The 17,726-nt window shown below is 66.8% G+C and overlaps 4 protein-coding genes across 9 annotated transcripts in view; 2 read left to right on the plus strand and 2 right to left on the minus strand.

Annotated features, from left to right (window-relative positions):
• TSPAN4 (tetraspanin 4) overlaps positions 1-8,682 on the minus strand; it is a 45,264-nt gene extending 36,582 nt beyond the window's left edge. The window contains exons 1-2 of one of the 6 annotated variants that reach the window (XM_051963791.1): positions 8,540-8,682; positions 37-108 (exon numbers count right to left, since the gene is read on the minus strand). The gene's annotated coding sequence lies outside the window, so the exon portion shown is untranslated. Of the gene's footprint in view, positions 1-36; positions 109-3,613; positions 3,633-3,697; positions 3,836-8,539 lie in introns of those variants that run through there. The other 5 variants (XM_051963793.1, XM_051963787.1, XM_051963788.1 and 2 more) reach the window with 5 other exon arrangements.
• Positions 5,431-9,418, plus strand: LOC127541735 (basic proline-rich protein-like). The gene is made up of 2 exons (XM_051966954.1): positions 5,431-5,591; positions 7,822-9,418. The coding sequence occupies exons 1-2, from the start codon at positions 5,431-5,433 to the stop codon at positions 9,416-9,418; spliced, it is 1,758 nt and encodes a 585-aa protein (XP_051822914.1).
• Positions 9,419-9,624: 206 nt separating this feature from the next.
• On the plus strand, positions 9,625-10,499 carry POLR2L (RNA polymerase II, I and III subunit L). Its single transcript, XM_051963795.1, has 2 exons — positions 9,625-9,970; positions 10,146-10,499. The coding sequence occupies exons 1-2, from the start codon at positions 9,876-9,878 to the stop codon at positions 10,252-10,254; spliced, it is 204 nt and encodes a 67-aa protein (XP_051819755.1). The 5' UTR covers positions 9,625-9,875; the 3' UTR covers positions 10,255-10,499.
• A 2,062-nt stretch (positions 10,500-12,561) lies between these two features.
• Positions 12,562-17,505, minus strand: CD151 (CD151 molecule (Raph blood group)). The gene is made up of 8 exons (XM_051963784.1): positions 17,400-17,505; positions 15,049-15,178; positions 14,523-14,714; positions 13,868-13,942; positions 13,518-13,622; positions 13,239-13,397; positions 12,904-12,990; positions 12,562-12,790 (listed from the first exon to the last, which is right to left on the minus strand). Exons 2-8 carry the CDS (start codon positions 15,130-15,132, stop codon positions 12,731-12,733), a joined length of 762 nt encoding a protein of 253 aa, XP_051819744.1. The 5' UTR covers positions 15,133-15,178; positions 17,400-17,505; the 3' UTR covers positions 12,562-12,730.
• Between the last annotated feature and the right edge of the window lie 221 nt (positions 17,506-17,726).

A 17,726-nucleotide genomic window follows, 5' to 3' on the forward strand; every position in this document is an offset into this window, starting at 1 on the left:
GCCCTCTGCCCCCCGCCCGGAGCCCCCGCCTCCTACCTGCTCTCAGGCCCGAGGAAGGTCTGCTCCGGACGGTCCCAGAGGCCGCCCGCGAAGGAGGAAGCGCAGAGCCTGCAGGAAGGAGCCAGCTGGACGTCAAGGGTCATTTCGCATGTTTCCTGTCCCACTGAGCTGGGGAAGGAGGCTCTGGGACATGGGAGGGACTGCGGGGGGTGGGGGGGAGGGGGGGCGGCCAGAGCGTGGGGCGGGGCCGGGATCCACAGGGAAGCCCCTTCGCCCCCAGGGGCCCAGAATGCAGGGACCGGCCCCTCCCCCAGCCGAGGCAGCATCTGGGGGGGGGGGTTGTGACGGCTTCAGCCTTGCGCCCATCACTGACCCATCGCTCCTCGCACCAGGTCCCTCCCTCAGGGTCCTCTGGGCTCAGGCCCAAGAACCTTGGCTAGTCTTGCCACCACCCCCAGGCCCTGTACGCAGTCGGTACTCAATAAATGTCTGAGCCGCCCCAAACCCAGCAGAGCCATCAACCTCAAACCCAGCACTTCCCCACAAAGGAGTCAAGCCAGAAGTTATCCTGAAGCGACAGGGAGGGGGGAGCGAAGCCCCCAGGTGTGGACCAAAACCCCAGGTGTAGACCCAAGCCCCAGGTGTGGACCAAGCCCCCAGGTGTGGACCAAAACTCCAGGTGTGGACCCAAGCCCCCAGGTGTGGACCAAAACTCCAGGTGTAGACCCAAGCCCCCAGGTGTGGACCAAAACCCCAGGTGTGGACCCAAGCCCCCAGGTGTGGACCAAAACCCCAGGTGTGGACCCAAGCCCCCAGGTGTGGACCAAAACCCCAGGTGTAGACCCAAGCCCCCAGGTGTGGACCCAAGCCCCCAGGTGTGGACCAAAACTCCAGGTGTAGACCCAAGCCCCCAGGTGTGGACCAAAACCCCAGGTGTGGACCAAAACCCCAGGTGTAGACCCAAGCCCCAGGTGTGGACCCAAGCCCCCAGGTGTGGACCAAAACTCCAGGTGTGGACCAAAGCCCTGTAGACCAAGGCAGAGGGTAGCCACGGAGACAACCCCGAGGGGAGGACGTGGGAGGGACAAGAGCAGCCCCCACAACGTGGCTGTGAGCGGGCCCTCCTGGGTCAGAGGGTCACCTGCCCAGAAGAGAGCAGCCCCTTCCCCTCTGTGCCTCAGTTTCCACATGTGTACCTGTGTAGAAGTAGCTAAGGGTCGTCGGGGCATCTGTATTCAAATGGACGGATGGGGGGGTGGGGAGGCGGACAGATGGGCCGGTGACTGGCAGCAGGCCAGGGCACAGACAGAAGCCAGGACGGACCCTCTGGCCCCCTTTCGGCTCTGGGCCTGCGCTGCTCCCTCACCCGGGGGAGCACAGAACAAAGTCCTGTCCATGTCCCCTCCCCCGCAGGCCCGGGGGGTGCTCCCGTTCCAAGAGCTGGTGCTCCCAGCCTGCAGGAGCAGGGGAGGAGCCCTCGGGCCTCATTGCCGCCGGGAGCACTGACAGAGCTAACGGAGGCTCTGCCTTCTCCATCATAGCCGGGCTATGTGTGGGTCAGCCACGGGTAAGGGCTTTGCCCCCCCCCCCAGCCTGGCTTTTGGGGGAGGGGCACTCCCGCTGCCTAGAAGTGACCCATGGGCGGGGCTCGGAGCGCGGGGAGGGACAGAGGGGACCAGCAGGTACCGCCCAGCGAGGCTGGCCCCGCCCAGGAAGCGCGAGGGATGCTCTGCCTCGAAGGGGGAGTGCCGCCCCCACTGCTCCCGGGAACCCCAAGGGGCCCCCAAGAACTTGGGCTGGTGAGGAGCTAACGGGGAGACCGATTCGGGGGCCCTGCTAGGTCAGAGGAACCCAGACAGCCGGACCACGGGGGCTCGGAAAGACCCGAGTTCAAATCCTGCTCAGCAGCGACTAACTGGGGGACGGGACATTTCTTCTCGAGTCGTTTCCCAAATGAGTCAAGAGGTGTAGAGCCCAGGAAACAGCAGGCGCTGCATAAATGCTTTTCACTTTTCTGGTTGGAGGCGTGGGGAAGGGGAGTCTGGGAGATGCCCCTGGCCCCTTGGGCCGCCTGCCAGGAGGGGAGGGGAGTCGGGGGCAGGGAGCAGAGGGCTGGCAGAAACAACATTCCTCCCGCTAAAAATAGCCCCCGTGCCCCCCTCCGCCCCCCGGAGTGTGGGCTCCGAGAACTTCGGGTCAGCAGAAAGTCGGGGAGAGGAGGAGCCGGGGTCTCTCTCCCCTTCTCATCGCCGCGCCCTGCCTTCTGAGCTGGGCCCCGGACGGGGCGGGAGCTGTCTGGGGCTCGGGGTGTGGGGCCGGGACAGAGAGCGGCCCCGGGCTGGGCAGCCGCGGGGGAGGGGAGAAGGAGGGGGGGCGCAGCAGAGGGAGGGGAGGAGCAGCCTCCGGGGCGCAGGGGGAGGAGCGAGCAGGAGGACCATCCCTCCGGGGGAGCGGGGAAGCAGCCTTGGGGGAGTGAGCAGGGGGAGGAGCGAGCAGGAGGACCATCCCTCCGGGGGAGCGGGGAAGCAGCCTTGGGGGAGTGAGCAGGGGGAGCAGGGGGAGGAGCGAGCAGGAGGACCAGCCCTGCGGGGAGCGGGGGGAGCAGCCCTCCGCCGCCGCAGCTCCCCTCCCTCCCTAGTAATGCACTTCCAAGCGGAATGGGCCAGGGCTGGGTCCGGAAAGAAAACACAGACACGTGTAAAGGCCCGCACCCAACGCCCCCTCTCACGTGGGCGCACACGCGCCCTCAGCTGCACAAACATACCCGCGTACCGCGCGCACGTTGCACACGCCCCCCTCACGCGCACACGCGTCACAGTGACGGACATCCCTCATCCCCACAGACCCCAGCACACCCTGGGCGCTGCCGCCCCTCCCCCCTCTTCCTTGAGGGTTTTCTAACTAAAAACATCTGGCTCCACTTCCACCCTCCCGGCGGGGGGAGGGGGCGGGCGACGTTGGGCTCGCCCCCGCCCCCCGCCCCCCGCCCCGCGCATTTAAATTGGCTAGTCGGAAGCCGCAGGTTCCCGGGGGCTGGCCCGGGGTTCTAGAAGCAGCCCAGGGAAAGCCTGCAGGACGCCGGCTCCGCCCCGCCCAGTCCGGCCCGGCCCCTCGGCAAGCTGGCCAACATCCCCAAAGGCTCCCGGGTGGAGGGGGGGAGACAAGGGAGGGCCCGGGCTGCCCCCACCACATTCCCTGGCCCGGCCACCACTCCGCCTTTTCTGGGAACTCGGGGCAACTTGTGACTTCCCCTCGGGCTGCTCACCCCAAACTGGGCCCCCCTCCCCTCGGCTCCGAACCGGGACCGGAGCCCAGCACGGGCCGAGAGCAGAGGCTGCCGATCCGGCCCACAGCCCGTGGAGTCCTCTGTGTACGTCCGGCCTCCCTCGAAGACCCCCATCCAGCTCCCCGCACCAGCTCCTCCCCAGCCGCCGGGCCCTTCCCCGCGCAGCCATCCCCCAGAGACCCCTCGGGAAGCCCCCGAAGGCCACCTGTGGCTCCCTGCCCTGGCCCGGGCCGCCTCCCCCTGCAACAGCAGAAAGCCTGGCTGCCCCTCAGAGCTGCGCCCGGGGAAGGGGCTCCTCCCCGTGGGACCCCCAGCCCGCTCACTCACTAGCATGCCTTCGTCCCCTCCGGGGTGATCGCGCGATGGCCGCCTTCTAGCAGCAGCTCCCACCCCTCCCCAGCTCTGACTCACCCTTTCCCTGCTCAGAAAGAACTCCCCGTCTCTGCCTTTCGGGGCTGTCTGGGAGCTGCGGCAGGCCCGGGGGAGCAGAACCGGGCAGGAAGGGCGGGGGGGCTAGGACCCCGGCCCCAAGGGGGCCTCCAGCGCACACGGCCAGCCCCAGAGGCAGCCCGGAGCCAGGGGGGGAGGAGGGGGGACAGAGGGGGGGAGAGAGTCCGAGGGGGGGCAGGGGGCGGGGCAGAGAGCCCGAGGGGGGGCAGAGAGGGGGGGGAGAGCCTGGGGGGGGCAGAGAGCCCGAGGGCTGCTCAGGACTGTGTGCTCCACACTGAAAGGGCTGCCAACCTCGCAGGAGATTCTGGGCCAGGATGGGGTTCCAGTCCCCATCCCCATAAGCCCACTAGGTCTGAGCCAGAACCACAGGATGGTCACCCCACCTGGTCTCCTTGCAAACTAAAAGCCTTGGCAACCAGCGGACCCCAAAGACAGACAGACCTTCCCACCAGGGGAAGCCAAGGCAGAGTGTTGGAATCCTTACTAACTGCTAACTACTTAGAGTTGATCTAATCTTACAAGAAGTTGTTTTGGCCAGAACCTGAAACAAGGTACTAAGTAGAACTAATCAAGACAAGGCTTGTGTTCCCACCTTTCCTCTCTCTCTCTCCCAAAAGAAGGTAATTTAGGGATACTGTCCCAGGTTCAATCTATATGGCCCTGGGGCAAGTCACTTTGAACCTTTCAAAACCTCAACTTGTTTATCTTTAAAAAGGAAAAAAAAAAAAAGAGCCTCCAAGGTTCTTTCCAGCTCTAACTGTGACCTTTCTGAGCCTCAGTTTCCTCATCTGTTAAGCGAGGATAGCCTTAAACGGCCTCTAAATTCGCTTTCAGGTCCCATTAATTCAAATCAAGCCTTGTCTTGATTAGTTCTACTTAGTACCTTGTTTCAGGTTCTGGCCAAAACAACTTCTTGTAAGATTAGATCAACTCTAATTACTTAGCAGTTAGTAAGGATTCCAACAGCAGAGGGCCAGGGAGCGCCTCCAAACTGGAGATTTACTTTAAAAGCCTTCTCTGGGCCCCAAGAAGCAGAGGGTAAAGGGGGTAGTCAGCAGGACTGAGGGCAGACAAAGGGGAACCCCAAGTGCTCTGGGAGGCTGAGACCTGGAAAGCTGGTTCCTTTTCAAAGTGCCTCCCTGAGTGCTCAATGGGGCAGATCATCTGGACTCCAGTCCCCCCAAGAGGCAGAGATCGGCCCCCCAAGAGGCAGAGATCGGCCCCCCAAGAGACAGAGATGGGCCCCCCAAGAGACAGAGATGGGCCCCCCAAGAGACAGAGATCGGCCCTCCCAAGAGACAGAGATCGGCCCCCCAAGAGGCAGAGATCGGCCCCCCAAGAGACAGAGATCGGCCCCCCAAGAGACAGAGATGGGCCCCCAGACCCAGCACCCTCTCATACACCCCCAGGAGCATAATCAAGAGGCCCCGAGGCTTCCCAGAGGGATCAAGGGAGGGCAGTGAGTCCCGGAGAGCAGGGAGGGAGCTGCCCGGCCCAGCTACCTTCCCCGCGGTCCCACCAGCACCAGCAGTGACCCCTCAGGGCCGGGCACAAGGGGCCTGGAGTGTTAACCACTCACCCAAGGGCGGGCCCGGGCCGGAGCGGGAGTTCTGGGGCAGCCTGAGGCCCCCCGCCCCCCTCCCCAAAGAGCACTGAGCCGCCTTTGAGCGGCCGCGGTCCCACCAAAGGCAAACATGCCTGTGGTGAGCGTCTGCGTGGCTGGGCCCCACCAGGCCGGGCAGGGGGGAGGGGGCTCCAGGCCCCCGAAAGGGCAGCACCCAGCCCAGGAGAGCCGGGGGTCACGGGCTCCCGCCCTTTGGGGAAGAGGCGGGAAGGAGCAGGAGCGGGTCCCACCGTGAACCTGAGGGGGCGTCGGGGAGAGGTGCTGGCCCGGAACCAGCTCCCCAGTGTGTGCAAGAGAGCAGCCCCCCGGGGGGGGAGAGGGGGCTCCTGCTCACTCCCGGGTGGCAGAGGTCGGCAGGGGGGTCGAGGAGCGCGCTCCCCTTCTCTCGGCAGCCAGGGCCCGTTCCTGCCCTGACCGGGCAGAGAGGGGGGGAGCCTCCCGGGGCCGAAGCCGAGGGGCCGGACAGGGCTACGGTCACCAGAGCTTAATGGCAGTGGGGGTGGGCGGGCGCCCCCGACCGTCCCAGGCCACGCTCCCGCGCCAGGCCGGCTTCTGATCCCCGCCTCCCTGATGAGCCCGGGGACTCCAGGCCAGGTCTCAGTTTTACAAATGGAGAAACTGAGGCCCCAGGGTCAGGGCCGTGCCCAAAGTGGAACTCTGACTGCTCTCACCAGGGGTCACCACCCGGGGCCCAGCCCTGGGCACTGCCCATCACTGCACTGATGCCCGGCCCGGAGATGGCCGGGAACATGGGCAGAATCAAGTCACTGGCCACAGGAACGCTGGGCGCGGCGTACGGCTCGGGGGCTGCGGGCCCCCCCATCCCAGTTCCCTTAGTCATCCTATCTCTTCCTCCCCCGCCCCCCATCTGTTTCCAAGGTGCCCGAGGCCCCAGAAGAGCTTGGGGGGCTCCCCCCATCAGACCCCATCATTTCCTTTTATCTCCGGCCAAATGTGACCCAGCCTCTGCCTGGAAATCTTGGGCAGCGGATTCCCGCCCACACACTGGCCTGGTGTGGGCCCCCAGTGCCCTCAGCCCCTGCCCGACCCCTGCCCCCTCTGAGCTGGCCACCGACACTTCCCTGGAAAGCCCGGAGTTCCCCGGCTGCTGCTGCTCCCCTCCCTGCCCCGGGCAGCGCCTCCCACTGACTGCCCCCTCATTGCCCCCCAAGCCGCACCTGTCCAATCTCCCTCCCCCCCTCCCCACTGAGACCGAGGGAGTGGAGGTCTAGAGATAGAGATTAGAAAGGAGGAGGGGGAAGGGAGGAAGGGGAGGAAGAGAGGGGAGGGAGAGAGGAGAGGGAAGGAGGGGGAAGGGAGGAAGGGGAAGGAGAGAGGAGAGGGAAGGAGGGAGGGGAAGAAAGGGCAAAAGGGAAAGTTGGCAGGAGGGATGAAAGGGAGGGGGAGGAAGAGAGGGGAAGAGGACAGGAGGCGGGAGAGGCAGAAAGAGGAAGGGGGACAGGGAAGGGGAAGGAAAGGGAGAAAGAAAGGGAAGGAGGGAAGATGCCGGGGGAAGGAGGAGAGAGAGGAGGGGAAAGAGGGGAAGTGCAGAGTGGGCCCTTAATTAAATGCCGGCTGACTGTTTTCCTCAGGGCCCTGGTCCAGCACTCGGGAGATCCAAGCTCTGCCCGTGGAATTTGGGTTGACTCAGACAGTCCCTTCTCCTGTGGGAGGGGCCATGGACAGATAAACTGAGACCCCTTCTAACCCTAAAAGAGCAGATTCCAGCCCTTGGCCCCACCTCCCCACCCCAGGGTGGGGATGGAAACCACACCCCCAAGAGCCCATCACTACTAGCCCAGGCCCCCCAGCCCCAGCCACCTTCTCCATCCTGTGATCTCCGGGTCGGGCCATTTCCTTTGCCTCATCCCCCCAGAAGCCACTGAGGAGAGGCCTGAGGCCCGGACTGGCCTCCCCACCTAGTCCTGAATAGGCACTTGGCAGCCCCCACCCTCCCTGTGCGTCCCCCACTGGGTTTTCGTGTTTTCCAGGCCCCCAAATCCAGGTCTAGCCATTAAATAGCAGATGGAGAGGCTGCGCAAGGCCCTCTGAGCCCCCTCCCCCCGTTCTTTCCCGCCTCCCTGGAGACCCACTCCTGAACCTCCAGGGGGATCAGACCATCCCTGCCCTGGCACAGAACAGCCAAGACCCCCCCCCCTGCCAGGGACCCCTCCCCCCAGCGAACCTGAAAGGGCGTCCTCTGTGGAGATCCCGGCCCCTCCCCCGCCCCCAGCTCTTAGCTGCCAGGGATCACCCGGGCTTAGTGCAGAGTGTCAGCCCCCCCCCCCCCACTCCCCGAGAACAGCCCCAGTTGTGGCCGGGGATTAGGTCCCAGAAAGCAGAGCAAGAAGGGGGGTGGGAAGGGGTAGCTTTAGGCTTGCTCTCAGGAAGACCTTGCTCCTGATGAGAAGGCTGCCCCACAGCGGCCCGGGGCCTCGTGAGCGGGGGAACTGGCTCCCAGCCCCGAACCGAGCAGCCCCGAACCGAACAGCCCGGGGCGCCCCCGAACAGGGGAACTGGCTCCCAGCCCCGAACCGAGCGGCCCCGAACCGAACAGCCCGGGGCGCCCCCGAACAGGGGAACTGGCTCCCAGCCCCGAACCGAGCAGCCCCGAACCGAACAGCCCGGGGCGCCCCCGAACAGGGGAACTGGCTCCCAGCCCCGAACCGAGCGGCCCCGAACCGAACAGCCCGGGGCGCGAACAGGGGAACTGGCTCCCAGCCCCGAACCGAGCAGCCCCGAACCGAACATCCTGGGGCGCCCCCGAACAGGGGAACTGGCTCCCAGCCCCGAACCGAGCAGCCCCGAACCGAACAGCCCGGGGCGCCCCCGAACAGGGGAATTGGCTCCCAGCCCCGAACCGAGCAGCCCCGAACCGAGCGGCCCGGGGCCTCGTGAGCGGGGAAACTGGCTCCCAGCCCCGAACCCAGCGCCCGGCATCCAGCCGAGGCTCCGAAGTGGGGCCCGAGTCCTGCCTTCTCGGGACCACGGCCCCAGCGAGCGCCCCGCCTCCCCACAACCGCTTTCCCTCGGAGTCTGGCCGGGGTCCCCGCTCCCCATCTACGTCTGCTGCTCCTCCCGGCCGGTCCCTCCCCCAGGACTGCCCCGCTGCCAGCACAGGGGGCGCGCCCTGGAGCAGGTACGGGAGGGGCTGCCCAAGGGGGGGCGCAGCCACTTACCTCGGCCCGGAGCTCCGCTGCCTCCCGCCCCAAGCAGCCTCCCCACGGAGGCCGCGAGAGATGGAGGGCCACGGACGGGACGGGCCGGGCGGGATCCGACCGAGGCGAGCCTGCGAAACGTCAGAGCCGCCGCCTGCTCAGGCTCTCCGGGGAAAGCCGAGCACCCCTTCGGATCCCCCGGGCCTGGAGGCCACCCCCGCCCCCAGCCCACCCCCTGCCTTCCGTCGGAAGCCAATTAGGCAGCTGGGATTCGCAGGGGAGGGGCGGGACGCGAGTGGGGGAGGGGCGGTGGAGCCCCCCCCTCTGGGAACGGGGGGCACTGTGCGTGTTGGGAGGGGGCAGCCACCATGTGTGTTGGGGGAACACTTTTCTCGCACCCGCGAATGGGCGCTGGAGGCAGGGGGACCGCCGCGAGAACGAGCCACGGGGGATCGGGGTCCTTCTCGAGGTCCTTCTCTCGATCCCTTCCCTGAGGACTCCGTTTCGGGCTCGGAGACGGAGGAGCGAAGTCTCCACCACCCCGACGCGGGACGGGGCGGGGCTTGTGGAGGGGGGCGGGCCCGAGGTCAGGATGTCCATCCATCCCCCGCCTCCGAGCACCGACAGAGGACTATCGGGCTGTCGCCGCCAGAACGGGCCACGCGCTTGCTTTGCCCCCGAGCGATCGCCGGCAGGGTCAGAAAACGTCCCCTAAGTCCTGGGGCCAAAATGGGCCCCACTGCTGCCCCCCACGGGCGCCATGGGCGTTACGCATGCCAACAAGTTCCAGCCCCGCTCGCGTCCTCAGCGGCGGCGCCTCCACCACCCGTCCTGGGCCGGGGTGGCCGCCTCTGCTCCAGGGACTCGCGGAGCCCACCCCACGCAGCCCGGAACGAATGAGCGAGCGCGTACGCTCGGGAGGGGGCGGCGGCGGCTCAGCCTCGGACTCAGCTCCGCCTCCTAGCTGTCACTCAAATCCTGAACGAGAAACGCGCCCGGGCACCGGCTGCGATCTTCTGGCCTGAGCGGGCCGCCGTAGGTGTGGGCGAGACCATCATCGCGCCGTAAGGGAGACTGAGGGGGCACCTTCACGCCGCCGCGGCTTCTCGAGGCCACGCAGCCCGAGACCCCACAGGCAAAGGACTGGGACTGCGGCCTAGGTGAGAACTCTGAGCGGGGTGAAAAGGGAGCCGGCCCGAGCCACTTCCTGGGCCCCCCCATTCGAGGCAGTGGAAGCAACCACTACGCCGGAAGCGGAAGCGGGGACGAGAGGAGGCGGGGCACCCGGTGTTGCCAGAGCTCGGGCTGACGAGGAGCCGCGTCGGAGCGTGCCGTCGCCGCCGCCGCCGCCGCCGCCATGATCATCCCGGTGCGCTGCTTCACGTGCGGCAAGATCGTGGGCAACAAGTGGGAGGCTTACCTGGGGCTGCTGCAGGCCGAGTACACCGAAGGGTAGGTGCATCTTCCCGGAGCCGCGGCGAGGGAGGGCCCGCCGTTTTGTGGTGGTCGTGGGCCCAGCGGCCCCCGCACAGCAGCCACGGGGGAGGGGGGAGGGAGGGGACTAGGCCTGTGGCCGCGGCGAATGCTGGGGCGTCCCCTCCTTCAGGAGCGCTTTGGTCTATTGCAGGGACGCCCTGGACGCGCTGGGCCTGAAGCGCTACTGCTGCCGTCGGATGCTGCTGGCCCACGTGGACCTGATAGAGAAGCTGCTCAACTACGCGCCGCTGGAGAAGTGAGCCCCGCGGGGAGCGCCGGCCGCGCTGTCCGCCCTGTGAAAGGCTTGGGGGAGGGCGCCCCCATGCGGGGCCCGGCTGCCCTCCCCTGGCCATCTGCTCTGCGGGAGGCCCGGCCGGGGCTGTTCCTCCCATGGGGGCGCCCCCCTCCCCAGACACCTCGCTCTGCCCTCTGCCCTAGGGAGCAGGCCCGGCTCAGCCGTCCTCCCCAGGGGCTCCACAGCTCTCAATAAACCTGTCGTTGGGAAGTGATGGTGGTTCTTTGGTCTGGCTCAGGGAAAGGTCTCAGAAATAGGGGTGCGGGGACCCTCCGCCTCCCCTCCTGTCCAGGCTGAGGTCACTTCCCCGCCAGAAGGGAGCTCTCCCCGTAGCAGGGAGGATGCTGGAAGCTCGGGCTCCCCAGGCTGAGGGGCGTCTGGGCCCGGCCTTGGAGGGGGCAAGGCTCAGGTCTGTGCCCAGTCTAGAATACAGCGACCTCTCCTGCGAAACTCCCCTGGACAAAAGGCTCCAGGGGCTCTTCTCCTCTCACCTGGACACCCCACCCCAGGACCCGCTCACCTTTGCCAAGGAGAAGGGGGGGGTTGTGAGGGCTAAGCCCCATTTGGAGGGAGGGTGGACCCTTGGACCTATCTGGCCCCCAACAAAGCCCTCTCGGGACCCCTGGTGGCGCCGCGAGCCCCCCCAAGAGGTGGGTGTTGGAATCCTGGTGTTAACTGGATGGAATTGATCCAGTGCTCGTGTTCACACCTGTACTCCTCGGAGATCTCAGGGTTTAGTGTGAGATGTCCGAATTCACACCTCCCTTAATCCCTCCCTCGGGAGGAGTCAACCTTTGGGAGATCAAATATGGAGAAGCTCTTAGAGTTTCAACTGAGTTACTTGGGAACACTGTCAGGGGTCGGAGAGGAGCACTCTGGGAGACTGAGCCAGGAGCACTCTGGGAGATAGAGAAGCCCACAAGCCCAATCTTGGAGGCACAATCAGATACATCTCACAGCCCTGTGGGGGCCGCTCCCGCCCTTCCCCCACTGAGACCAAGCTGGTCTGAAAGGCTCCCCAGAAAGCTGCCCAGCCCAAGGGAAGGAGGCAAGAGATTCACTGCATCTTCCGCCCTGGCGCTGGCTGGAGGCTGAAGGACAAACCTTTGGATTTGGAGACATTCGGAGGGAGCTCTTGGAACCCAGCAGAGAGAGAGGCCTCCAGAAAACTAACGGGGCTCTTTTGGAAGGAGAAAATAAACGTTTGCATTTTAAAACCTGGCTGCATTTTGAGGGAATTATTACTTTCAACTGCAACTAAGGCTGCCTCCAGAAAACCTCCCCAAGAAACCTGCTTTCTCCCAGCGAGAACCAGTAATATTTTAAAGAAAAAGAACACCGCCATGGGGGGCTCTGGGTCCAACTCACAACCACACTGCCCCTCCGTTGCTGAATTGCTTTCCCCTTTTTAAAGTTCACTACAGCCCCGGGGAGCGACGCATTCAGACTGAGGGCCGACCACGGGAGTGGGGTCTCAGGCGGGCAGCAGCGAAGCCACAGGCAGGAAATGCTGGCAGGGATTTGAACTCGGGGCTTCCTGATATACTTCCCCTTCCCTCTTCCCAGCATGCCTCTGGCTGGCTGAGACCCTGGGCACCCCACCCTTGGGCTTAGCATCTGCCCGGGCCGTGCCTCCTGCTACACATGGGGTTCACCCGCTGTGCCCGGCACTGGGGGGCCCTCAGTACATGCAGGTGGACGTGTGCCCGTTGAGACGGTCCCCACATCCCCCACTGTCGAGCTCTGTCCGGGGCTTGGCCCACATCCTCGGCACCCTCGGGGCTCCCCAGCAGAGGAAGTCTCAGTGTTTCCATGATGGGACTGACCCCCCATGTCACAGCCCATCCACTTCATCCCCCCAAGAAAGACCCGCTGCCAGATGACCAGGAAAGTGTTTTACTCAAACATCGCAGCCCTCCCATCCTCAGACGGAAACCCACCCTCCTGTGAGAGGCGAGCTCCGGGATTTGGAGACCCTGAGGGCACCCCCGGGGCTGGGGGTGATGGGACAGAGACCTTCCCCTGCCTTCCTTTCCACAAAAGGCACAGATACTGGGGCAGACACTGTCTCAAGGCACTTGAATCCACCCTAGGGGTCACAGGGCTGAGGCTAGGCAGTCAGCCTGGAGACAAGGAGGGCCCCACCCCTAAATCGGGGGGCACAGAGGAAAGGGGATCCACTCTGGCCCCAGTCCCTTCCCCGTGGGTGGGGGGCTGCCTCCTGGCCTGGCCCCTGTCCCTCTTGGGGAACGGTCTGAGATTCCTGGGGGGCTGGGGGGGACTATCAGCAGGTTGGGTCAGCCAGTGGGGGTTGGTCTTTGGGGCAGGAGCTTCCCCTGCCCGAGTCAGTAGTTTCCATGCAGTAGTCACGCTTGGCGGTAGCTTCAGTACAAAAAGAGAAAGAAAGGCGGCAATAACTTGGCATGGGGCAGGGCCGGGCCCTAGTAATGCTCCAGCTTGAGGCTTTTGTACAGGCAGCAGGTGAAAATCATCCCGAAGATCTGGGGAGAAAAGGGAAAGGGGATTACAGGGGGGCCGGCAGCTCCCCTGCTCCCCCAGATCCCCCGGTGCGCCCCAGCTTCCCCCCCTCCCCGGATCCCCCACTCCCCCTCACCTGCACACAGGCAATGCCCAGGCCCACGGCCCCAATGATCTTCAGGTGCTCCTGAATGAACTTCTCCAGTTTGCTGATGCAGCCGCCCTGGGGGAACGGAAGGGAGGCCTCCTGAGGAGGGAGCCCGGGGGCTGCCCCAAACCTCGGCCTAAGGGACCCTTCCATCCACCAGCCACAGTGGCCAGGACTGGCCCACTTGGGCATGCTGGGGGCCCAAGAGAGAGGGGCACGGGGCACACGTCGGGGGCCCGAGAGAGAGGGGCCCGAGGCACACGTCGGGGGCCAGAGAGAGGGGCACGGGCGTCCCAGCATCCGTTTCTCCCGGCCCCACCTACCTCCACTTTGTAGATGTTGGAGGCGTGGTCCCGCTGGCCGCAGCCCTCCACCACGGTCTTGCAGCAGCTGTCGGGGAACTTGCGGCCTCCGGCCTCTCCCGAGCGGATCCACGCGCTCTCGGCCCAGTCCCGGGAGTTGTTGCTCCCGCAGCACTTGAACTAGCGTGGGCGGCAAAGGGGAGGCCAGCGTGAGGAGGGGGGCGGGGCGGGGCCTGGGGAGGGGGCCCCGGTGTCCGGGGGCAGAGGCCCAGTGGCCGGCGAGGGCACAGGGACACCGACCTCCTGCTGCAGCTTGTCCACCGCCGTGGTCACTCCCTCCTGGCCGGGCTGGTGGTACTTCTGGACCATGGTGTCCTTGAGGGTGTCCTTCAGCTCGGAGCTCAGCTGGGGGCGAGGGGGGGCGGCCGTGAACCCAGAGCTCGGGGCCCGCTGAGCCACAGCCGTCGGCCGACCCTGGGGAAGGTGGGGGCCCAGCTTCCCTCCCCCTCCCCGGGGTCCCCGTCCCAGGTAGGGCAGTCCCCGAAGGGAGCCCGGGTCAAAGCCAGAAGGTCTGCCCGCCGGCCCCGCCCCCAGGACCCCCACCCTCTAAGAGCCGCAGAGAAGGGGCGCGCCCTCCTCCCGGGGCCCACCTGCTGGTAGTAGACGTAAGCCAGGATGCCCGCAATGACCTCGAGCAGGAAGATAATGAGCAGCAGGATGAAGTACTGGGGAGGGCAGAGGGGGGGTGAGACCCTCACAGAGTGAGTCACAGGCCCTGCCCTGCCCCCAACTCTGGCTGCCAGAGGAAGGGGAGAAAAGAGGGAGGGGAGAGGAAAGGAGGAGGGAGAGAAGGGAGGAGGAGGGAAGGAGGGAGGGGAGCACCCAAAGGCTGGGGCACGCCCAGAGCTGAATAACAGCTCTCCCAGGTGATCTCATGCAACCTGAGCCGAGCCTGCAGACAAAGGCCTTGTTCTCCCCCCCCCCCCCAACCTGGGGAGAGGGGAGACAAAGGCCTCCAGTCTCCGGGCACAGTTCCACCCCCACAAGGCAGGGCCCGGCCCAGGGAGTGTCTCCTGCTCTGCAGCCGCGGGCCCCACAGGGCACGGGCGCCCGGCTCAGGAAGCCCCCCCTCTCCCCCCCGAGCTCCAGGCTGGTCTCAGACACCTCCTCGCTGCGGGACCCGGGCCCAGTCACTTCCCCCTCTGCCTTGTCTCATCAGCCACCCAGTGTCTGGCCAGGAGAGCCCAGAACAGGGACCCCCGAGCCCGCCCCCAGGGGGCCTCTGGCGCTCCGGGCCTGACCCACCAGCCGAAGCAGGTTCCTCCGCTCCTTGAAGGTGGCGCAGCATCCCAGGATGCCCGTCACCATGACCACGGCCCCGGCCACGACCAGGATGTAGGCGATGGCCAGGTAAGTGCTGGAGGCCAGGAGGCTGATGTAGTCACTCTTGAGGGCCAGGGTCCAGATGCCCACGGCCATGACGAAGAGGCCGGCCAGCTGGGGGGCACAGAGAGTCAGCGTCCGGCCCTAAGCCGTCCCGCCACGGGCCCTCGAGAAAGCCCGGGCCCCCCCTGCCCCCAGAGCCGCCTCCCCTCCCAGGAGCCCCTTCCCCTGGAGCCCCCTCCCCTCCCAGGAGCCCCTTTGTCAACATTCTCCCTGCTCTGGGGCCTCGGCCTAACCCCGAGTGGGGGCACTGTCAAAGGGGGGGCCCGGGGCAGAGGGGGAGCGAAGGCCCCGAGGCCTGGCAGGAACGGCCTCCGAGGGCAGGACCCCAGCTCCCCCCCACTCCCGCCCTGCCTCCCCCCAGGCTGGTCCTTGTCCCCCCCCTTACCCAGAAGCAGCAGTTGAAGGTAAAGAGCAGGTACTTCAGGCAGATGGTCCCGCATGTCTCCTTCTTCTCGTTATATTCGCCCATGGCGAGGGCCCAGGTGGGGAGGGGGGTTCCCAGTCAAAGGGAAGACCTGGGGGGCGGCAAGGCCGGCTAGGGAGGCGGGCCCTGCCCCGCCGGACACCCCCCCTTCCAGGCCGATCCCTCGCCAGCCTCAGCTCCTGGGGGGCAGCTTGGCCTGGGGCCTGCCCCCCCAGCACCCCCTGGGCCTCCCAGCCACCCGTGCCCACAGCTTGGGAGCATTTCCTCAGGAACTCAGGACGAGGGGCGGCTTCCAGGCAGAAATGACAAATCCAGAAGGGGGGGCCGCCCCCAGCCAGAGCAGAACTTCCCTCCCTCCTCAGCCGTGGGAACCTCGGCCCGGCCAAGTTCGTTTCCTCAGCCCCGGGGGAACCCAGGTGTCCAGAGGAAGCCCGAGGGCAGAGACGGACAGGAAACCCCCCCACAGGCCCAGGGCGGCCCCCTCGGCCCCGCCACGCCCTCGGCCCGCATTCCCTGGGCCCAACGTCAGGCTGAGCCCAGCCAAGGGGAGCGGAGCCCGAGCGGGGCAGGACCCGACTGGCCCTGGGGGAGGAGGAAGCTCCAGAACGAGGGAGGGCCAGTGGTCAAGGCCGGCTGCTCTGCCCTGCGCTCCCTCACTGGGGGGAGGGGGGAGCCGGGAGGGGGCGGGGCTGGTCCCTTTTCTGTAGGATGAGGCTCCGCCTCTCGGGACCCTTCCTGCTCTAACCATTGGTCTCCAGCACCTGCTGAACAGCAGAAGCTTCTTGGTGCCCCGGTCTTCCCACCCACCTGGCCGCCGGCCCCTTCTCTGGCTGAGACCCTCGCCCGTGGAGGCCGCCCCCCCCAGGGTTTCTGGACAAAATGGCTGAAGGAGCCAGGAACCAGAGGAGAGGAGGGGGCGCGGTGCCGTCCATCCGGGCACTTGCCAGCCGGCCCCGTCGACCCCTGGACAACAGCAGCCGCCCCTGCGGGCACCCAGGGCCCGGGTCAGCTGCCTGGCCAGCCTGACTCAGTTTGCCTGCCCGGGCCTGGACTTAGCTCCCTGGCTCCAGCCCAGCAGCTGGCCCTGCCCGCTTATCAGCCATGTGCCTCCCAGCCCTTCCCGGGCACCTGGTGTGGGGAGAAGGGCTCCCACCGCGACTCCGGCCGGCCCGAGGAGGGCTAGCGGCCACTCTGGGCAGGGGACAACGGGGGTCAGGGGCCAGTCCTTCCTCGAGGGGGCGGAGAATCTCGGGGGCCCCGCCCTGAGCCACCTCCCCCCCAAGGGTCCCAGAGACCCAGCCTCTACAAACATTCAGCAGGCGTCTGCCCTCTGGGGGGCGCCGTCTCCCCGGATCTCAGCAAGCCAGGGCCAGGGGCAGACAGGCGAGAGGCCCCTGCGCCAGGGAGATGTGGGACCCAAGCTGCTCATGCCGGGCCCGGGGAGGAGCCTGAGGGGTCAGGGCACCCAAGGGTGCCCCTCGCTCTGGCTGAGCAGAGATCACCCCCTGGAGCAGAGAAGGGGAAGGGGCCGGAGGCCGCTGCTGCCGGCCCGGCCTCCCAGGATCTAAGCCCAGAGACGCTGCCCCCGCTCTAGGACAGAAATAGCCCTTCGAGTCACAGGGGACAGCCTTGGCCCCCACCCCCACACACTCGGCTCCCCTCCAATCCCGCGGCCTGGGCCACTCCCCAGAGATGCTCGGGCAAATTCCAACTGCCAGGGGAGAGTGGGAGGACCCCCAGCGACCCCCAGCCCCGCCAGGAACTCCAGGGACACACACACACACACACATCAAGCTGGAGAAAGTCCCAGCCAATGAGGTGGTGGGAAAGAGGGCCCTGCCAGGTGGGGGGGGGGGGGGGGCTTGAGGAGCCCATGAACTCAGCCCCTAACCTGGAGGAGGCATCCCGCCCCTCCTGGCCCCACACAAACATCCCCCGCCCTCCCGGAGAACAGATGCTTCATCGGAGGATCCCCCTCCCACTCCTTGAGACCCTCTTTCCCGAAAAGCGCGACCACCATGGCTCTGGAAGGGAAACTGAGGCAGGGAGCGTTAGGGGCACTGGGGCGGGGACAGTAGCTGCCTTGTGGGCTGGGGCCCGGGGATCCTCCTTGGGCCGAGGCAGGGGGGGAGGCCAGAAGCAGGCCTTCCCCTCTGCGGCTCAGGCCAGCCCCGGCCCACCCCGGAGAGGGGGTGGGGAGGAGAGCGACGCGGTCCGCGGCCCGGCCGGGGAAGGACGGAGCCGCCCCTTCGCCCCCCGGACCCCTCCCGCCCCGTTCCCCACCCCGAGCGGCCGGGGGCCCAGTCTCTCACCGAGCTGCGTGCGGCCCGAGCGCGGCGGCGGCGGCTCCGGTGCAGGGAGGAGACGTGGATGGGACAGGACGGAATGTGAGGCCTCCGGGCCAGGCCCCAGACAGACCCCGCCCCGGCCCGGCCCCGCCCCGACGGACCCAGGCCCAGCCCCCGGCGCGGCCCCCGCCCACAGGGACGGGCAGAAGGCGGGCGCGCCCTCTCCTCCTCCGACGTCTCCGGGCGCGCACGGCCCCCGCCCCCCAACCGGGAGCTAGCGCCCCCCAGCAGTCTGAGAACTCCGAGCTGGCGGGGAAAAGGACGCCCCCTGGCGCCCTCCCAGCCCGAGTG

The sequence above is a fragment of the Antechinus flavipes genome, chromosome 6 (genome assembly GCF_016432865.1).
Source record: "Antechinus flavipes isolate AdamAnt ecotype Samford, QLD, Australia chromosome 6, AdamAnt_v2, whole genome shotgun sequence".
Taxonomy (NCBI): Eukaryota; Metazoa; Chordata; class Mammalia; order Dasyuromorphia; family Dasyuridae; genus Antechinus; species Antechinus flavipes.